Here is a 20,658-nt window from a genome sequence, read left to right as displayed (position 1 = left end):
GCCACCATCCGGCTCGAAGTGCCCGATTGGTAAGCAAAGTGAATGTGTTGACTACACTAGCACACCGAAGTTTAGTTTTGTTTAAATAAACATAACATTTTCATCTTATTCGAGCAAAAATATTCACCTAATTGTTTCTATGACACATCATTGCCCCCTTGGCTCAAAACTCCAACGGCAGTTTCGCTTTTTATCATTGAACATACATTTATTAAATTTTAAATTAAATTGTTACCTCAAACAAGGTCAGAAAAAAATAATACATTGTCAATTTTAATGTATTTTGTCAGAACAGACTAATTTGCAAGCACATAAAGCAACATAAGGCCAGTTGTGTATTGCTTTTAACACGAACGTTTTACTATACTACTCAAGTCAAGCTTTAACAATTTTTTTTCAACAAACTGATGATTTTAATTTGAAGACACCTTTTCTGGGGTACGTTACACCAAACCTTAAGTTAATGGCTAAATTCTGTTGTTTTGAAGCATTTTCTAATACCTTTTAAAATTCAACAAATAATTGTAAGCATAAACATCTTACTTGGTAATGAGCAATGGAGAGATGTTAATAGTATAAAACATTGTGAGTAACGGCTCTCTCTGAAGAAAACTAGTTTTTGAGAAGAAGTACTTTCTGGAATTGTTGAGGTCTCAAATTCAAGGCATCTGAAAGCACACAACTTGTGCGACAAGGGGTGTCTTCCCATTATTCTCTCGCAACTTCGACGGACAATTGAGCTCAAATTAATGTTCACGGGTTTGTTAATTTAAGATTATGTTGAGATACACCAAGTGGAAAGACGTGACTAGCGCTTGAAAGTTTCCTAATGTGTCCTGCCTTTGCCCTTAAAGGGTAGTTTTAAACTGATTTTCAATTGTATTTTTTGTTTTCTCAGAGTCTACTTCCGCACAAATGCTTTTGGGAAACAAGAATATTCAATGGAGCAAAACAAATTAAATGAACACATTGCGAACAAAATGTATTTACTATTTACAACTTTTGGATGAGATTGGAGTCATTTTGATTGTTTAACACGTAAGGCAGGATTCCGCCTTGGGCCCGTGTTTTTAATGGAAATCTGTCCCCGGAGATTCTTTCCCCATTATAGGCAGGTGTGTCAGGAGATTATGTTCTCCCAAAATTCCCTCCCCCTTATACGGCAAACTTGTTACAAACTACTTGTGGTAGCGCCCTCTGTTAAATCACCCTCACTCAGCCCATGTTTGTGTCTCAAACAGGGGAAAGAATCTCCGGCAGCACTGATTTCACTGAGACACCGGCAACCAATCCGGGCGCCTAGTCCTGGAGAATTGCGCGTGGCCCTTGTAGTGGCATGAGATTTCTGTCCCTTGGAGATAGTTTCATCCTTTTACAGTGAGCGGTGACCATGGTCGTTTCTTAATTCTGAAAGCACCCTCTTTTGATTCCTTCTGCGTTAGACCGTATTGATATCAGATACTCCGAGGAAAAATTCATAGCACTCCGGCTATTCGTTAACCGCGGCCCATACCAGTCTGGGGAAGACAGGAGGGGCCAGGTCACTTCGTTTGTTTGCAGTTTTTCGGAAGCAAACAGAAAACAACATGTTCTGTCGCCAGTCAAATAAGCCGAGTTTTGTTCCTCCGACAACGGGGGCTACAATCCCGGCCAAAATGCTTGGGCCACCCATTCCTACGTTATTTAAACCCATTCCCTGTTCATCCTTCCCACTGACAAGTTTTAGGGTTTGTGTACTTTTTGTAGAAGGACGCAAAATCAATGTTCACTGATTTACGGTAAACTTGCACTGTTTGAAGGTAAAACGGTAAAAAGTTTCCCTTAAATTTTATTTGCTGAGGTGTTGTAGGTTTTGGCAAAAATGAGTAAAACAGTGTGAGGAAATTTAGTTCATCTTGCAAATTGTATTTACCAATCATTTTAGTTCAATATTAACTAAATACGCAAAACACAAAAACCAAAACAATCAATTGATACGGCGTTAATGTTCATTCTTTCAATGTATTTAAAACATTCAAGTGACACCTGACTATTTCTAAAACTATGCAATATATCTTAACGTCTAGTACACTAATTGGATTATAGTTAAATTTAACAAAAACATGCTTTGTAGAAATACAAGTATCTAGTTATATACTAATGCTTTGTATTCTAGCGTTAATGCAAACATTAACACTGTGTTTTTGACGACCTTTAACGTAATAATTGTTTAATTGTGAAATGAATCAGATGTTGACAATTTGAAGATTTGATTCAAATGCAGGGGCTAGAAAGAACACACCAGCAGCAGTTATTTGGTTTAATGTCCAAGCTTTGGGTGTATCGCGTTGCTAAGTTACTCCCGTTTGAAATAAGTCAGTGTATACATTTTTGTTAAAAACGAATTACAAGTAAAGTGATGTTTTCGCGCAAAAGGATACAAATAAGACTAAAATTTGATCACAAAACTGTTGTTTTCAGAGCGTTATTGCTAAAATACCAGTGTGTTTAAAGTCACCTGGAAGTGGTATTTTGTCAAAATAAAGCTTTTGTCACTCACTAAAATATGTGTGTTTGATGAGTAGAATACGAATAAACATTTAACTAAGGTTCTACAAATTTAGTTTCCATAATTAACAAATTTAAAAGTAGGCCCGACCCGAGAGGGCGCTGTTCGTGACGTCAATCGAGGCGCGATGTTTGAAGCAGGACGGCTCAAAGTGTTTGCTGCACAGCGCTGGAAAAGACGTCGGACCGAACCACTTTGCAAACTGACCCCATTTTTAGTTATTTTGCCGACAAAATGCAAGAAATAAACTTTTTTTCGAAACGTAAAAACTAGAACTTGCATGTAATTGCACGTACGTGTGTTCAATGTACGATCGAGGCAAAGTCTGCCTCGATTGACGTCACAAAAGGAGTAGGCGGAGTCACCCCAAACAACTTTATCTATTTTTTAAACATGTAAATCGTTACAAACAATAACTCAACAAATTATGTTATTGTTCATTAACATATACTCTAATGTTTGAAGAAAAATAAATTATATTTCCAGATGACTTTAACCCTTTAAACTCGACCCCATTTTTAATAAATTTGCATGTGCTCAGGTTATTTATTAAAATGTCTGGTTTACTTCTTGGAAAAATGTTAACATTATGCATCATATTAAAGCTTACATATAGTGCTATTTTATAAGAATATTTTTTACCCCCAACAGGCTATACCATGCAAATATAGTTCTAACAAAAATCACAGAGTGGGTCACAATATTACTGTCAACGAAACCTTTCTGTGTAAGGTAAAATGCGACATTGTGTAATCAGCTAATATTCCGAATAATTAAGTCACGGTCGAAGTGAGGACATTTTTATTTTCCAAATTCACACTAAGATGGTGTATTGGTTTCATGCCGATGTGACGGTTTAATGAATCGCTGTAAGTGTAATATAGTTTCCCCTCTTTGACATGTTAGTCGTGACATCATCAAACGTTTTATACGAAAGTGATTCAAAACGAATACCCAATGTTCCATCTGCATTAAACAAAAGTGCTTTCTCATGTGAAAACAAAGAAACGCTCAAACTACGACGAAAAATTAAATATTTCTCCATATCGAAACGTGTTCAAAAAGCGACACAAAATAAATGTTTTCTGGTAACTTTACAACGCAATTTGTTTTTTATCACAAGTTGTCGTTAGTTCAATATCATAAGTCTTGTACATTAACGAATATATCAACAGAAGACAACCGTTACCAGTTGTTAGGTGAATTATTTGTATTTTGTTGCCTTAACAGGGTACAGCTTTTTCAACCAATTTAAAATGTTTGAAATAAAATTGCCGGCACAATCGGAGGCCACAATGAATTATAAGTCTGAGTCTGTATCAAGGAATCTGAAGTTTTGTATGTACTGTTTAATAAACTGTCAGTTTTTCTTGCGTAGTTTCATTTTGCATTTTATGGACTCATCATGGTTTCAAGGACTCATCATTGCACCCTCGGACGGAATTACAGGCTGCAGAAATTTCAAACTTTACAGAAAATGCAATAAACTCAAAAAAGGGATGAACTGATATTTATAGCACTGTTTACGTCACAAAAACACGTTGAAAGTTGTTGTCACAATACACGTTTGCAAAATCAAGTGTTCAATAAAACGTCTTTTCCATACTTATTGTCCTGCAAATAATAAAACAATTAATAATAAAGTAATTTTATTCGATTCATCTAAATCCACGTTCGATTTTCCACGATTAACTCATTATTATTATATTTGTAAAAACTATATAGTTGCATATTAGTGTATTTAAATCGTTGTCTAAAACATTTAAACGTAAATGTAATAAACTCAAAAAAAGGGATGAACTGATATTTATAGCACTGTTTACGTGACAAAAACACGTTGAAAGTTTTTGTCACAATACACGTTTGCAAAATCAAGTGTTCAAATAAAACGTCTTTTCCATACTTATTGTCCTGCAAATAATAAAACAATTAATAATAAAGTAATTTTATTCGATTCATCTAAACACACGTTCGATTTTCCACGATTAACTCATTATTATTATATTTGTAAAAACTATATAGTTGCATATTAGTTTATTTAAATCGTTGTCTAAAACATTAAAACGTTTCTGTGTGTTTTTATGTTTGATTTAGATTTCGTACAGCAGGAATCCATTGAAAGACGTGTAATGGCTAGAGTAACTATGTACGTGACCGCGTACAGCTAAGTGAACTTGATCTCCATAGTGCAGGGGAATCACTGCACTGCTGCTCACTTGATGGTAATCTTCATCGCTTACACCCCCTGCAACAATGGTGTTACCGTTCTTCCTCAGATGGACATATAGGAAAGGCCCACCTAATGGTTTATAGAGTGAGAACATCAATACGTATACCCCAGGCACATTACACGTAAACGTGCCGTTATTCAAGTTAAAATCAATCCCTTCCTCTGAAAACAATAACTCTTCAAAGGGCAGAGGATACCAGTCGGGTCGAGGCCTGAAGGGGGTAATCCTCACTGCAGTGAAGGCGGACCGTCGCGTACTACATTCACCTGCTTCACCAGTCTGTCCAGCTGGTCCAAGTTCACCTCTCTCCCCCTTCAGACCATTCATCCCAGGCAGACCTCGAGGTCCTGTTCTGCCCTGTTGACCGACTCCTTGCTCTCCCTTCAGTCCATGATCCCCTTTAGCGCCTGGCTCACCAACCAGTCCATCTGACCCGATGTCTCCCTTTCCCCCGGGCTCACCTGCTTCACCAGTCTGTCCAGCTGGTCCAGGTTCACCTCTCTCCCCATTCAAACCATTCATCCCAGGCAGACCTTGAGGTCCTTGTTTCCCTGGTTGACCGACTCCTTGATCTCCCGTAAGTCCAATATCCCCTTTAGCGCCTGGCTCACCAACTAGTCCATCTGACCCCATGTCTCCTTTAGCCCCGGGTTGACCTACCTCACCAGGAGAGCCTGCATCACCTCTCGGGCCTACAAGCCCTTGACCATGGTGCCCATTAGATCCAGGGATTCCCGGTATACCGGCTGGGCCCTGGCAGCAGGAGTTACACGTCATCTCCGGATCAGGTGAAACTGCTGTTTTAGCCACCATGAACGGAACTTGCAAAATACAAAGAAGAAAGGTCACTGTTGATATGGTAATCTTCATCTGTAATTTAATAGAATAAATAAAACAAACGATAAAAACATAGAAGGCGCTTCTCTAGCATGTGTGTGTTGAATTATGTACCTGGCCGTATTGATCGTAAGTGTTATGTTGTGTTGAGCTAAATAATCGCTTCAACGTACTGAATATCGTTTTGAAATGCTCCCCAATGACACCCAAACAACTGTCAGACAACTATAAACAACTTTAAAAGTAGATACAGGGGAAATATGGGTGGTGAGGAGAAAGAAGTTTAATCAGACCGGTAGAAACTTTCTCCCAACAATGGTATTGTCCATTGCCGTTCCCTATGCCCCAAAATGGATGAGCTCGTTTAATCACATGCGTAAACACAGAGACTCTGGTATCCTTCACCGAGACATTGTTAGACAATACAACCCAGAGTAATGATCTCCATATAGACGGCTTTGGATCTCGGATTCGACTTGACAGTTTTTACAAAATTACAGGGAAGATACAGGGTGGGGCGCGTATGCCTCTATATCAACAAGAGATTGTGCAACACAGTGATTGTTTGAGATAAGACCAACACCCTATACATTGAGCTACTGTCCGTATCACTTCGCTCATTTTATAATCCAAGAATGATTCCTCAACTTGTCTACATTGTGAGGATTTCTCCTCGTGTAAAAAGATACGATATCTACGAATAGTCTAACTACTGCATAGCGCGGCAGCGTATTGCATGGTACCTCGACGTTTGAAATAATAACTGCACTTGGCATCACTATATTCTCCTCTGAACCCAATTTGTGTATACCGATTTCCCAAAAACGCTGCCATTACTTAATTTCATCAAAAGTGGTAGTGCGGAACACGTCAAATAATTTCGACATAGGTCCAAAGCATAATACAAAGACGTTTGTCGGCGTATTTAGGCGTGATCTTAACTTACGGCCCTTTCACACCTTGACGTTTTAGTCAGCGTATGCCGACGTATGACAATTTCTCTTAAACGTTGGCATCCGCTGAACTTTTGATGGAATTTTCAAGTTTGAGCGTATACAAAGCCTATTGATAACGAGTTGGACGTATGCAGACCGTATTAGTAACTTACGTCGAACGTATTTGACGTGTTCCGGATGACCACATAACTAGTTACTAAACTTGTTTCTAAACTTACAGCTACCATGTAATGGTGTATTGGCAGAGTTATGTGAATCGGTATATACAATTTGGATTCGCATGAGGATTAATACGATGTCAAGTGCAGTTATTATTTCAATCGTTGAGAGGCACCCTCTTTATAGGCTACTGTATGTGATCGTCGGCAAAACGCTGCCCCCGCGCTCTATGCAATAGTTGGACCATCGTAGAACATAAGTTGTTAACGCCGTCAACACGCTAAGCATTCGTTATGAAAACGCTCTGTGTAAGTTACTTCTACGGTATGCATCCGTCCACCTCCTTATGAATACGCTTCGTATACACTCAAAATTGAAAAATCCATCGATAGTTCAGCGTATGCCAACGTTTTAGAGAAATTTGCAAACGTCGGCATACGCTGACTAAAACGTCAAGGTGTGACAGGGCCTTCATGAGCCACACGACTTACATCGACGTGTATATCAGCGTGTTTCATCGTGCTCTTAACTTATACAAAGTTATCCATAACTTATTTGACGTACACCAGGGTAGTCGCCAACATTGTCATACGTCGCTATACGCTGGCTTAAACGTCAAGGTGTGACGGGGCCTTCACCCATAATTAATCGACGTACGCCAGCGTACTCGCTAAAATTTTCATACGTTGACATACGATGGCTAAAACGTCAAGTGACAACACCTTAAACAGTGTGCCACCATGTTTTGGCTTACAAAATATGCTGTCATAGTTTTAAACTGTGTCACTATTGTCGTATCAATAATGGAGGATCGTAACAATTTGTCCCCAAACAAGAGGAATCGATATCATGGTAAAATAAAACAATTAATGTTGCATGCTCCGCCGTGACGGGGTCCAGGTTTTGGGTAAACTTTTGGGGAAAACAGCCAAACTCGGCTTCACCTCGGTTGCCCTTCCCCACGTCGGCTGTACAAAACACCGATCACCATAATAATTGTGAAAGTGTTGCATTATGTTCAATCTTGTTTTGTTTTTGTAAAACAAAATAACAAAGTGTTCATGTCACACAATGCCATTTCATCAGTACTTGTTGTTTTTTTTGTTGACAGCTTTTGAATGAAGAGTACACACACATTAAAACGAGCAGAATATCATGCACATTCAACTGAAACTGTCTAGGTAAACTTTTATTGCCCACTATTTGAACAAGACAATGTACAGAATACCAGCGGAACTTGCTGCTCCAAAACGGGAAATGCAACGGCATTACAGTCTGTACCACCAAACAGTACCACAGTACACTAATGTTGGCAGAGAGCAAGTGACACAAACACTACATGAGAACTTCAGCTGAATACGCTGTTAAAAATAATCCGTCAAAATTACGGTGCTTTGTATACCTGGCAGCCAGGGTGCTAGGTATTAAAAGTGCAGTAAATTTCAAAGTGAAGTTTAGCAAACTACCCCCTCAAGGCACAATTTACAAAAATGCTACTGTGAAATTTACTGCATTTTACCTGGCACCAGCTGCCAGGTAAAGCACCGTAAATGTTACTGCTTTATTGGGTAGAGTGGTGCCCCTTCTTTGACCAAAACTGCAATCTTCTTGAAATAATAGGCTACCCTAAAATACACCGCATGCATCTAGAAGCCAAAGTCCGGGTCCGACAGTATAACGAGAAACACTTACCTTGATGTTGTGTTATTGTAGTACAAACTTTCTCAGTTTCTCTCTTCCGATAAGATGCAAAGTTGTTATGAGCACTGCTGCTGGTGCAGCGCGTTTAAATACTGCTGTATTTTCATTGAAGAGCTCATCAGTCTACTTTGATATTTGATTGACAATCGATGAGCAGCCAATCATAGATACGTGTAAAAGTCACTGACTGAAAGCAGTGACTAACTCTACCATTGGTTTGGACGAGGCTGTATGTTACAATTGTGGATCAATACCGTGTTAAAGTCACTGATTTATGGCAGTGACTTACTCTACCATTGGTTTGAATGATACTGTATGTTGAATGGATACCAATGGTGTAAAACTCTACACTACATGTATGTGTTTAAAGTCACTGATTGAAAGCAGTGACTTACTCTATCACTGGTTTGGATGAGGCTGTATGTTGAATGGATACCAATGGTGTAAAACTCTACACTACATTGTGTATGTGGTAAAGTCACTGATTGAAAGCAGTGACTTACTCTATCACTGGTTTGGATGAGGCTGTATGTTACCAACGGAGATCAATTTGTACACGCTTTAATGGTATGGTGTTTTTACATGTATATCCGCCCTACTGGTTGCACTGTGTGATTGCTTCCTGAAGTTCCTGGCCGTTTTCCTTCTATTTCCGCTCAATTGATGTATTTCCCTGATGATTGTGAGTTAAAGTGCAAGTTTATTATCAAAGAAAGAACTGTGTACGTAATATTTATACTGTTCAGATGGATCTCTTTCGTGCTTCCACTCTTTTGAAGTATATGTTTACTAACACTAACTCAGTGGGTTCTTTTTTCCGAAATCGAAATGCAATGACAATGTATTTATAGTAGAGTGCGCCACCAACAGAGCAACATTAAAGGCACTGGACACCATAGGTAATTACTCAACATAATTGCTAGCATAAAGACTTACTTGATAATGAGCAATGTTAATAGTATAAAACATTGTTAGAAACGGCTCTCTCTGAAGAAACCTAGTTTTTGAGAAAGAAGTATTTAAGGTCTCGAGTTGTTAAGGTCTCAAACTGAAGGCATCTGAAAGCACACAACTTGTGCGACGGGGGTGATTTTCCCATTATTCTCTCGCAATTTCGACGACCAATTGAGCTCAAATTAATGTTCAAGGGTTTGTTAATTTAAGAATATGTTGAGATACACCAAGTGGAAAGACTCACTAGTGGTTGAGAGTTACCTATTAATGTGTCCTGCCTTTGCCCTTAAAGGGTATTTTAAAACTGATTTTCAATTGTATTCTTTGTTTTCTCAGAGTATACTACCACCGAAACGCACAAATGCTTTTGGGAAACAAGAATATTCAATGGAGCAAAAACAATCAATACAAACCACAAAAATCAAAAACAATCAAATGAACTTTTGGATGAGATTGAAGTAATTTTGATTGTTTTAAAAAACACGTATGGCAGGATTCCGCCTTGGGCCGGTGTCTCATGGAAATCTGTCCCCATCTTGGGCAACTTCTTTGACATAAAGGACTCGTTCATATATTGAAAATCTCAAAATCGTCAAAATGTGCTTAAAGGCAGTGTACACTATTGGTTAATTACTCAAATTAGCATAAAACCTTACTTGGTAACGAGTAAAGGGGAGCTGTTGGCAGTATGAAAGACTGTGAGAAACGACTTTCTCTGAAGAGACGTAGTTTTCGAAAAAGAAGTAATTTTCAACGAATTTGGTTTCGAGACCTCAGAAGTAGATTTTGAGGGTCTCGAAATCAAGCATCTGAAAGCACACAACTTCGTGTTACAAGGGTATTTTTTCTTTCATTATTATCTCGCAACTTCGACGACCAATTGAGCTCTAATTTTCACCGGTTTGTTATTTTATGCATAGTTGAGATACGGCAAGAGTGAACACTGGTCTTTGACAACATTACAAACGGTGTTTACACACATTTGCCCCCAGCTACATTCAGAGTACAGACAAGTTGCAAATGCATATTATGAGAGATTTATACAAACTTTGATCAGGATTTATTTAACACAAGTTTGAACTTACAAGTCCATTCCAATTGTTTTGGGCCTATTCATGTAAACCAAAAATGGCTTTGCTATATTAGTAAGAATAAATTGTGCTAAGTCATAGTCTTGAACATTCGTTTCAAACTGGCGGGGTCGTGGTCGTAGATGAAGGACCCGGCCTGCCTTCGGCTTAGTCTTTTGTTTACGGCCAAATTAACGCGGGGTCCAGTGGGAACGGGGCCTAAGATACTGTTGATTTTAGACAAACGCTTAAGACCTCGTACCACTCCCCTTTTTCATTGTTCTACTTATTGTTATGAACAAACAAATATCTGTAAATGCAGGAGAAGATTGTTGAATAAATAAATAGCATTGAAGAAGTCGAGGGCCCAGTAATTTGATAAATACTCCAAGCATGTCAATGAGAGGCCTACAATTTATTAAGAACGTGTACATTGAGGATCAACTATTTCGAATAGTGCTAAAAAAAAACGCCAAGATATTTTGATTTGGTTATCACAATTTACAGTCCATCATTACGGAATCATCAAAACGTGTATGTAATTAGATTGTATGCACATTCAATCGTTAAGGATTTGTAACGCTGATACGCCATCCGCTATTTACGCGGGGAGGGGTGGGGGTAGGGATGGGAGGGGAGGCGTTGGTGAATCCATTATGACGAATCAAGCCGTTATCACAGATTTAAACATCGTTGTTTTTTTCAGGAGGGCTTTCGTAACTATTAGGTTTTCGAGGAGATTTTTTTTAAACAAATCTTATTACAACTCCTCATACAATTATGCTGAAAAACCATAACAGCAAAACAAAGTATACCGACATACAAGGCTGTCGGCCTGACGGCCTCCGCATGCGGTTAGTGGTATGAGTGCGGATGACTTATGTGCACAGTAGTCGTACGATGTGACAGTGTGTATACGGGTGGGTCATGCGGTCTAATCGCACGCACCACGCACAGGGTATACGGGTGGGTTTACAGCGGCGTCTTTTCGGAGCGAATAACGCGACTTAGCAAGGCTAGTGTGCCTGATAAGCTTCCCTGGGTCGACCCCGTGGTGCTCACTCGGGTGAACCCCTGACAAGAGCTAATCGAACGAACACACTCACCCTCTCGTGGTGATGGCATGTACCTCAGGTCACCCCAAGTGACCCACTCCACAAGCAGGGCATTGGGGGGGGGGGGGGGGGATGGGGGCTGACCCGGATGAGCCCCGTCAAAGCTATTCGAACGTACCGGGCAGATCGGGGTCGACCCAGGGAAGCTAAACGAACGCACCCACTAAATTGAGTGCGCCCACCTGGTCAAAAATACGGCGCATAAAATCAGTCTGTGACTATTTCCTGTCCCCTAGACCTACAATACCGATAGGCAAGTACCGGACTCGGCTGGTACGGCCACTGCTTATTTTAGTGGTGTTAAAACCAAGACAGCAGTGATAGGCCTAGACGATTCTGCTATTAAAGGAGATTGTAAATCTAGTCTCAATGCTAATGTGGAGTCTGTTATGATATCTGCTCAAAAGTCTGGTAAGTTTTAAAGAACGTCAACATATTCATATAATGTTTTATAACACACCTCTTGCCTTTTCTGTATTCTGGTTGGCTGAACACGGTCTCGTGGGATGAGCTTAGTCTAGTGATCGGCGCATGTGTTTTGCGGGAACTAGCTCTTTGAAAATAGTGCCCGGTTACAGCGCCCTCTCTTGACTTGAACCGTGAACAGCAACTACAAAACATCCTTTCTTTTCCACGTGTTGTTCTTATTTCACATTTAAGACCGACACAATTCGGTACTAGTGTACGTCTATTCCCCCCTCGGGCATGTTAGTGACCAGAAGAGGTGCCTATTTCCATTGGCCTTCAGCATCGGGAAATTGGTCCCTCTTCTGGTCACTCAAAGTCCCTCGGGGGTAGACGTACAATTACCTCATTGCCAGTCAATGTGTGTATAATAAATATGATTTACTTTCATTGATTTGTTGTCAAGTGTTTTGTAATAATTTTAATCTTGTGTTCTTGAAATTGTATCGATCGAATATATAGCTAATAAATGCTAGTTATTTACTTAGGTTTTCGTTGCTTTGTGTGCTTTCTAAAGGCAAGGCAACGGGATTCGTCAGCACTGCCCGTGTGACACACGCTACCCCTGCCGCACTGTACGCACATTCGCCCCATCGAGACTGGGAGTGTGACTCTGATATACCGCAGAAGGAAACTGACATCGGTTGCATTGACATCGCTCAGCAACTCATAACACTCGGACAAGATACACAGGTACAATCTGCAACGTTGACACAAACCAGTGTTTGCGTTCACTATTCCGAATGTATCGTTTGATTATTCGCCCCCCTCATCAATATCATGGGTTATTTTGGTTTTTGAATCAAAATATCTCACAAACTGACCGGCAATGAAACAGGTAGCTGGAAGCACTCGATAGTTAATCAATTTAAACAGTTAATCAATTTAAACAGTTAATCATTTTTTTGCATTTTTTTAAAGCGTGCTCACATAATGAAAGGCTGTTAAATGTCATTATTTCAAACTTGTCAGTATCACTTTATGCATGGTGTCCATCTATTTAAGAAGCAGCTTCCTAGAATACCCTTCCTGCTAGTCATTGCTGCATGCCGACCACCAACTTCATGGTACGGTCATTTTTATACTAATTCTTCATTAATCTATGCCAGGTTATAATGGGTGGAGGAAGGATGAAAATGTTACAGAGAGAAGCTGCCGACCCAGAGTATCCTAAAGACTCTTCTAAAGCTGGATCTAGAAATGATGGACGAAATCTCATCGGTATGTAAACCTGATCAAACTTAAACCCAATTATTGATGACTATTGCACCATTTTGCTTTAACAGCTTCTGATCCCATCCAGATTCCATAGAAACCGAGCTACTGAAATCAATAATGCTGAATTGATAATTGTGAATCAATAATGGTTGATCGACAATAATTAGTCGATATTGGTGAGTCGATATTTGTAAATCAATAACGACTATTCGATGTTGGTGAATCGAGAATGGTGATTCGATAATATTTGTGAATCAATAACGGTGAACCGATAGTCGTAAAAAGATAACTGTGAATCAGAAATGGAGAATCGATAATGGGAAAAGATAATATTGAAACGACAATGGTAAACCAATATTGGTAAGTCGATAATGGTGAATCGATAACTGTCCATGAGCCGCAAGGCGCTGACATTACCATAGAGACAGCATGGTGCGTAGTTATAGAAGATAGGAGGAATGTACTTGAATATAAAGTGGTAATGAATCTGAAATAAAAGATTCGTTTTTACAAATCCAAAATTATGTATGATGTATACTTTACATATAATTTAGTACTATTAGTTACGTTTCACTCCTAAGCTAGGAGCTTTGTAAATTATATGTAAGTATATCATACATAATTTTGGATTTGTAAAAACGAATTTTTAATTTAATATTCTTCCGCAATCCAGATGAACTTATTTAATGGTAATGAATCTATTCGTCTTATTTTCTTTTCTTTTTTTCTGTTCTTTCGGTCACATGAAGCTTTAAACAATGAAGTAAAGGATTTATTTCACTAAATGTTTTACAATATTATGTTTTGTTTAAGACGAATGGCAAGCAGGTAAAGACAAGACAAACAGCAAGTTTTTGTGGAATTTGGAACAATTTAAAGACGTCAATTCACTTGAAACTGACAATCTTTTAGGTGAGTTGTTGCTTCATGTACCAATTTGAACAAGTACAATCAATCGTCTGTATGGCACAGCCAATGTTACCAAGGTATGTCGTTTGGAACATGATTTTGCCTACAACCCTTGCGCCGTATCTATACTGAGCTAAATGTACATGTACGTACATGATGTGGGGTTGTGTCACTTATTGGCACGGGCTTTAGGCTAGATGCCGCACGTCGTCATTACAAACTGCGGTGACATAGACGTAGGTTACCATAATTGCCGTATAATGAGAGTTAAGTTTTATATTCCAGCAAACCTAATTTGGTTTTACCCCATTACATTACTTTTTTTTTAAGTCCATTTCTCTTTTTTTGAAGCATGGTGGAACAATGTCCAACTACATCCATGTATGATACCTCTAAAAGACATGGTGAAAACCTGGTGCATTTAAAAAAAACAATCCGCTCCAAAAACATAAACAAAATATAATCGTTCTTACTTAAGTGTATGGCGACAGATCCCCGTTTTGAGCGACTATTCTAACTTGTGTACAACGGTTATACGTCACATCCCCATGGACCTCAAAAAGTGATGACGTATTATGACGTATCCGTTTACGTAAGAGTATGTGTGACTCTGCGGAACCTCTCTAATAGGGAGCTGTCAACCACGGAAGAAACCTTTGACTATCTAATTTATATACACGGAACAAGTAAAAATGCGTAAGTTTGAACTTTATAACTAACCAGGACGATTTAATATAGAAACTTATATTTGACAGTTGTATTAACTTTGCTTACCTTTCAGGTTTGTTTGAGCCCAGTCATATGCAATTTGAAGGTAACCGAATGATAGACGTAGGGGGTGAGCCCTCATTGTCTGAGATGGTAGAAAAGGCCATTGAGATACTTCAGAAGGACAACGACGGGTTCTTCCTTATGGTTGAGGGTAAGTTATTATTACAACATACAGGTTTCTGGTTTTTGTAGAGTGTTGGTTAATTGGTTTCATGAGCCCTAGCCTTGTCCAAGGCTCTATCGTTAGCACCAACCCGCTCTGAATTCACGAACTGCATAGATACTATACCGCACGGTATACATAACAATACTTGATACCGTGGGGTCGAAGCATGGCTTTTCGATGTATCAACGAGGTTACAACGAGTCTAGTTGCAGCCTCGTTGTATGAGGTACAACAACCTCGAAAAACCATGCTTCGACCCCGCGGTATTAAGTACTGTTATATACCGTGCAGTATAGTATCTATGCAGTTCGTGAATTCAGAGCGGGTCGGTGCTTGCGTAAAGAGCCTTGTACAAGGTTACATGAGCTATTTGTGTCATTGCTGCTGTTTCGCAAGAGATTGTCGTTAGGCCCTACCTCTTACTTATGTGGCTAAGAAAATCATTGACAATCTGAAACCTCGTTTTATGGAGTAGTTGCATTGTCTCTTTGATGGCATTGTTCAGTCACAAATTGTATGTATTTTCATTGTTGCTAACAAGACCACGCAGGTTGGCATGGACGGCCGAATAATAGCAAAACATCAACCGACCTACTAGATTTTGTCACCAAAGTAGACATTGCTGCAAACTTGTAATTAAAAATGAATACATCCCAATTGGTTGCAAACGAACATTCTTAAAAACTAGGGCCAACGTTTGTTATCTTTGTATTCATGTATTTTCCTAGTTTTAAAATCTTGGTTGACAAAAACTCTGTCTATGATGTTGCTTTATCACGGTGTGGCCATCTTGATTTTACTCCATTCAAACTCATTGTAACAAAACTGAGGCTGGACAAAATAATAGTCTGGTGCCATGTTTGCACAATGAATGTTAGCATTCATTACTGTTATAGAAACAGGGAACATGACCAAGATGGTGACAGCGTGATTTAGACCTTAATCACGGTGTGGCCATCTTGACGTTATACCCCATTGTAACTAAACTGAGGCTGGTGCCATGTCCGGCAATGAATATTAAAATTCATTACTGTTATGGAAACAGGGAATATGACCAAGATGGTGACAGCGTGAACATTCTTCACGAACAAGACACACTACCATTTTTTTCATCAAATTTCAATAATTCAAATACAAATAATTTATATCATACTATCTTGATTTGAAACACGAAGGTGGCCGAATTGACCATGCGCATCATGACGGGTTAGCCTACCACGCCCTGCATGATACCATTGCAATGGATAAGGCTGTAGCCAAGGCGATGTCAATGACCAATGAAATGGAGACTTTATTTATTGTAACTGCCGACCATAGCCATGTACTCTCTCTAGGAGGAGCAGCTGATCGTGGTATTCCAATACTCGGCAGAGGAGGTGAGTTTCATCCACAAATATAACTTTAAAGGCAGTGGACACTATGACTTCTAACATGCTTAAGCTCAATGAAAATAAAACTGAGTTCATTGTGCTTGGTACTCCCCATAACCTTAAGAAACTGCCGAAGATATCTTTGCATATGGGTGATACATCGATTGACCCTACTGATTCTGTCAGCAACTTAGGAATACAATTTGATTCTCATATGACAATGAGCAAGCAAGTTTCTAGCCTCTGCCAATCAATAAATTTTCAATTACGTAACTTAAGGAGAATCAAACGGTACCTGGATAAGGATACTCTCCATCATGTTGTCAGAGCTTTAGTCCTCTCTCGTATTGACTATGGCAATCTCCTTTTATTTGGTGCAACATCATATGAATTGGACAGAGTTCAAAGACTACAAACTAGTGCAGCTCGTTTAGTATGTTCCACACCCTTGAGAGAACATATTATTACCCCATCACTTAGGGAACTTCATTGGCTACCAATTAGAGAACGAATCCATTTTAAGATTGCTCTTCTCGTTTTTATGCTTTAACAAAACTACACCTCATTATTACCACTTAACTGTCACATTACACTCCTCCACGATTTCTTCGGTCCACACTTGACATCACTCGCTTGAATGTTCCCCGAGCAAACAAAGTTTTAGGTCAGAAGGCTTTCAGTGTGGCTGGGCCCATGATTTGGAACAATCTCCCAACTGCCATTAGGGAATCTAATACTCTGTCTGCTTTTCATAATGTCCTTAAGACTCACCTTTTTCCAAGTTAATTTCTTTCTAGTGCGCTATGATCTTGATGGAATAGCGCCTTATAAATATTAATGGTTGTGTTATGTTATTGTTATTGGTAATTACTCAAATTAATTATTAGCATAAAACCTTACTTGGTAACGAGTAATGGAGAGCTGTTGATAGGGTAAAACATTGTGAGAAACGGCTCACTCTGAAGTAACGTAGTTTTCGAGAAGTAATTTTTCACGAATTTGATTTCGAGACCTGAGACTTAGAGTTTGATGTATCGAAATCAAGCATCTAAGAGCACACAACTTCGTGTGACAAGGGCGTTTTTTCTTTTATTATTATCTCGCAACTTCGAAGTTTGATATTTGATTGTCTTTGACAATTACCGATAGTGCTAGTGTCTTTGAATTATTAAAAGCTATATCTTTCCAAATATCATTTGTATGCAAAATAGTATACGATGAATTTAAAGAGAGACTGTTTCTAACTATTATTATTTATTTACTTCCTTTTTTTCAAAGGGCGATATCTTTCGATAAATCCAATTGTTTGTAGACTGCAGCTGGATTATGTTTTGAAACAAAAAGTAAACTCCGTTAAGTTACCCGAATTGACAAGTTGTGCAAGCTTCTCAGTTTTCTATAAGTAAATGGTGATTCATCGTCAAACCATTTATATTTAAATTCTAATTACAACAAAATGGTTTTGCATAAACGTCAAGGTCTGATGAATGACGGTTTGCCATTTACAACACTCTCATATGCAAACGGCCCTGGAGGAATTGAGGAGTTAGACAGCTTCAAAAGTACTGGTTCGAGACGGAATCTGACGGATACCAACACAGGTAAAGCTTCAATTGATTACTTTGAGTATTGGTTTATACCACTCAGGTACACCACTCAGTAAAATTAAATCCGAGTATATGCAGACTTTTTGAAATATTTTAAATCTTAAACATATGATAACTTGGCAAAGTTACAGGGAAGTTTTTGCAACCACGATTTTGCCAAGGGAAAATGCCCCTTTGCAATTTCATAGAGTTAATCATTAACTTGTGTAAACAATTATTTTACTTGTATTGTGATAAACATTGTTTTATTATTTTGTTTGTGCAGAGGCTGCCGATTTTCACCATCCAGCGCTTGTCCCAATTGATTCAGAGACTCATGGTGGAGAGGACGTCACTATTTACGCCAATGGACCAATGTCGCATCTTTTTCACGGGGTCCATGAACAGCACTACATTGCCCACGTGGTCAGATATGCTTCCGGGTTAAACTGCCACAATGGGGCGCCCTCTACTGGACCAAATTCCATTTGGGCTTTACTGTTGTTTTCTTTCGTACGGAAGTTTATAGATTGAAAAAGAAATTCAATGAATGTATTTTGTCCAGTTTATAGCAAAGACAGCCAATATTATAGTTTAATAGTGTTTGCAAACAGTTAAACAAACAACCCAAACCATGACGTCTGTTAACTTTTTTTTACAACCGCTTAAATCATACCGACTTTTTTTCCAGTAATATCACTTTTGAATCATACAGTTAAAAAAAAAAAAAAAAACGCCCGGCCTTAATGTGAAACTGACTGGATACATTTTAGATTAATGTTTGATGAAAACAAATCACAAAAACAATTTACTTGGACATTTATGAACCTGTGATCTTTATATTAACGTTGCCCTGGTGTTTCCTTGCCTTGTCAATATACTTGTTCGCCGTGGTAGCCAGAGACCAGTGACCCGCTCTGTGAAAATGAGTAAAATTTCGCGCAATGCTTAAGCGTGCAATGGACGGTTACATGGGATGTAGAAAGGGTCGTTGTGGAGAGATTCTTTTTTGTAACAATAATTTTTTGTTCTACTTCTTTAGGATCTACATTTTCATTGTCAATATTCAGATAACTTAATTTTAGTCATGAAGCTATAAAAATCATGATTTTGTTAAAGTCACCTGGAAATATATATATTTTTTTCAAACATAAGAGTATAATGCTTACGTACAATAAAACATTTTGTTTAGTAATTGTTTGTCACGATTTATATGTATAAAAAATATATAAAGTTGTTTGGGGGCTGACTCCGCATACCCCTTTTGTGACGTCAATCTAGGCAGACTATGCCTGCAATGCGTATAGTAAACACACGTGCAAAGTACATGTACGTCCAAGTCGTGAGTTGGTACATTTCAAAAAGTGTTTTTCTGCATTCAGCAGCAATACACCTGGTCGGCATTGACGGAAAAAAACTTTTTTTTTCTTTTTTTGAAACGTACAAACTCACGACTTGGTCCGTTTGCAATTGGGTTTACTCTACGGCTAATTTGCAAGCACATACAGCAACATAAGGCCAGTTGTGTATTGCTTAGGTCTACATTACACGAACGTTTTACTACTCAAGTCAAGCTTTTTTTCAACAAACTGAGAATTTTAATTTGAAGACACCTTTTCTGGGGTACGTTACACCAAACCATAAGTTAATGGCTAAATTCTGTTGTTTTGAAGCATTTTCTAATGCCTTTCAAAATTCAACAAATAATTGTAAGCAAAAAAACCTTACTTGGTAATTAGCAATGGAGAGATGTTTATAGTATAAACAAAATTGTGAGTAACGACTCTCTCAGAAGAAAACTAGTTTTTGAGAAGAAGTACTTTCTCGAATTGTTGAGGTCTCAAATTCAAGGCATCTGAAAGCACACAACTTGTGCGACAAGGGGTGTCTTCCCATTATTCTCTTGCAACTTCGACGGTCAATTGAGCTCAAATTAATGTTCACGGGTTTGTTAATTTAAGAATATGTTGAGAAACACCAAGTGGAAAGATTCACTAGTGCTTGAAAGTGTCCTAATGTGTCCTGCCTTTGCCCTTAAAAGGTTTTTTAAACTGATTTTCAATTGTATCCCTTGATTCTCAGAAACGCCCAAATGCTTTTTGGAAAACAACAATGTTCAATGGAGCAAAAAACAAATCAAATGAACACATTGCGAACAAAATGTATTTACTATTTTACAACTTTTGGATGAGATTGAAGTCATTTTGATTGTTTAACACGTAAGGCAGGATTCCGCCTTGGGCCGGTGTTTTTAATGGCAATCTGTTAAATCACCCTCACTCAGCCCATGTTAGTTTCTCAAACAGGGGAAAGAATCTTCGGCAGCACTGATTCCACTGAGACGCCGGCAACCCATCCGGGCGCCTAGTCCTGGAGAACTGCGCGCGGCCTTTGAATTGCGAGTGGCAGGATATTTTGTCCTTTGGAGATAGTTTCCTCTTTTTACAGAGAGCGGTGACCATGGTCGTTTCTTAATTCTTAATTCGTTAACGGCGGCCCCTACCAGCCAGGGGAAGGCAAGACGGGCCAGGTCATTTCGTTTGTTTGCAGTTTTTCGGAAGCAAAAAGAAAATAGCATTGTTGGTCGCCAGTCAAATAAGAC

At 38.8% G+C, this 20,658-nt stretch overlaps 2 protein-coding genes across 2 annotated transcripts; one reads left to right on the top strand and one right to left on the bottom strand.

Moving 5' to 3' along the window:
• Window positions 1-4,638: 4,638 nt before the first annotated feature.
• On the bottom strand, window positions 4,639-5,649 carry LOC139950951 (uncharacterized). The gene has a single exon (XM_071949783.1). The coding sequence runs from the start codon at window positions 5,647-5,649 to the stop codon at window positions 4,639-4,641; it is 1,011 nt and encodes a 336-aa protein (XP_071805884.1).
• A 282-nt stretch (window positions 5,650-5,931) lies between these two features.
• LOC139950950 (alkaline phosphatase, tissue-nonspecific isozyme-like) lies at window positions 5,932-20,424 on the top strand. Its single transcript, XM_071949782.1, has 10 exons — window positions 5,932-6,030; window positions 11,808-11,982; window positions 12,554-12,729; window positions 13,146-13,257; window positions 14,068-14,166; window positions 14,945-15,085; window positions 16,276-16,476; window positions 17,949-18,071; window positions 18,343-18,569; window positions 20,341-20,424. The coding sequence occupies exons 1-10, from the start codon at window positions 5,932-5,934 to the stop codon at window positions 20,422-20,424; spliced, it is 1,437 nt and encodes a 478-aa protein (XP_071805883.1).
• The last annotated feature ends 234 nt before the right edge of the window (window positions 20,425-20,658 follow it).

This window comes from Asterias amurensis, chromosome 18 (genome assembly GCF_032118995.1).
Source record: "Asterias amurensis chromosome 18, ASM3211899v1".
NCBI lineage: Eukaryota > Metazoa > Echinodermata > Asteroidea > Forcipulatida > Asteriidae > Asterias > Asterias amurensis.
This window is presented reverse-complemented; position numbering and strand designations above follow the sequence as displayed.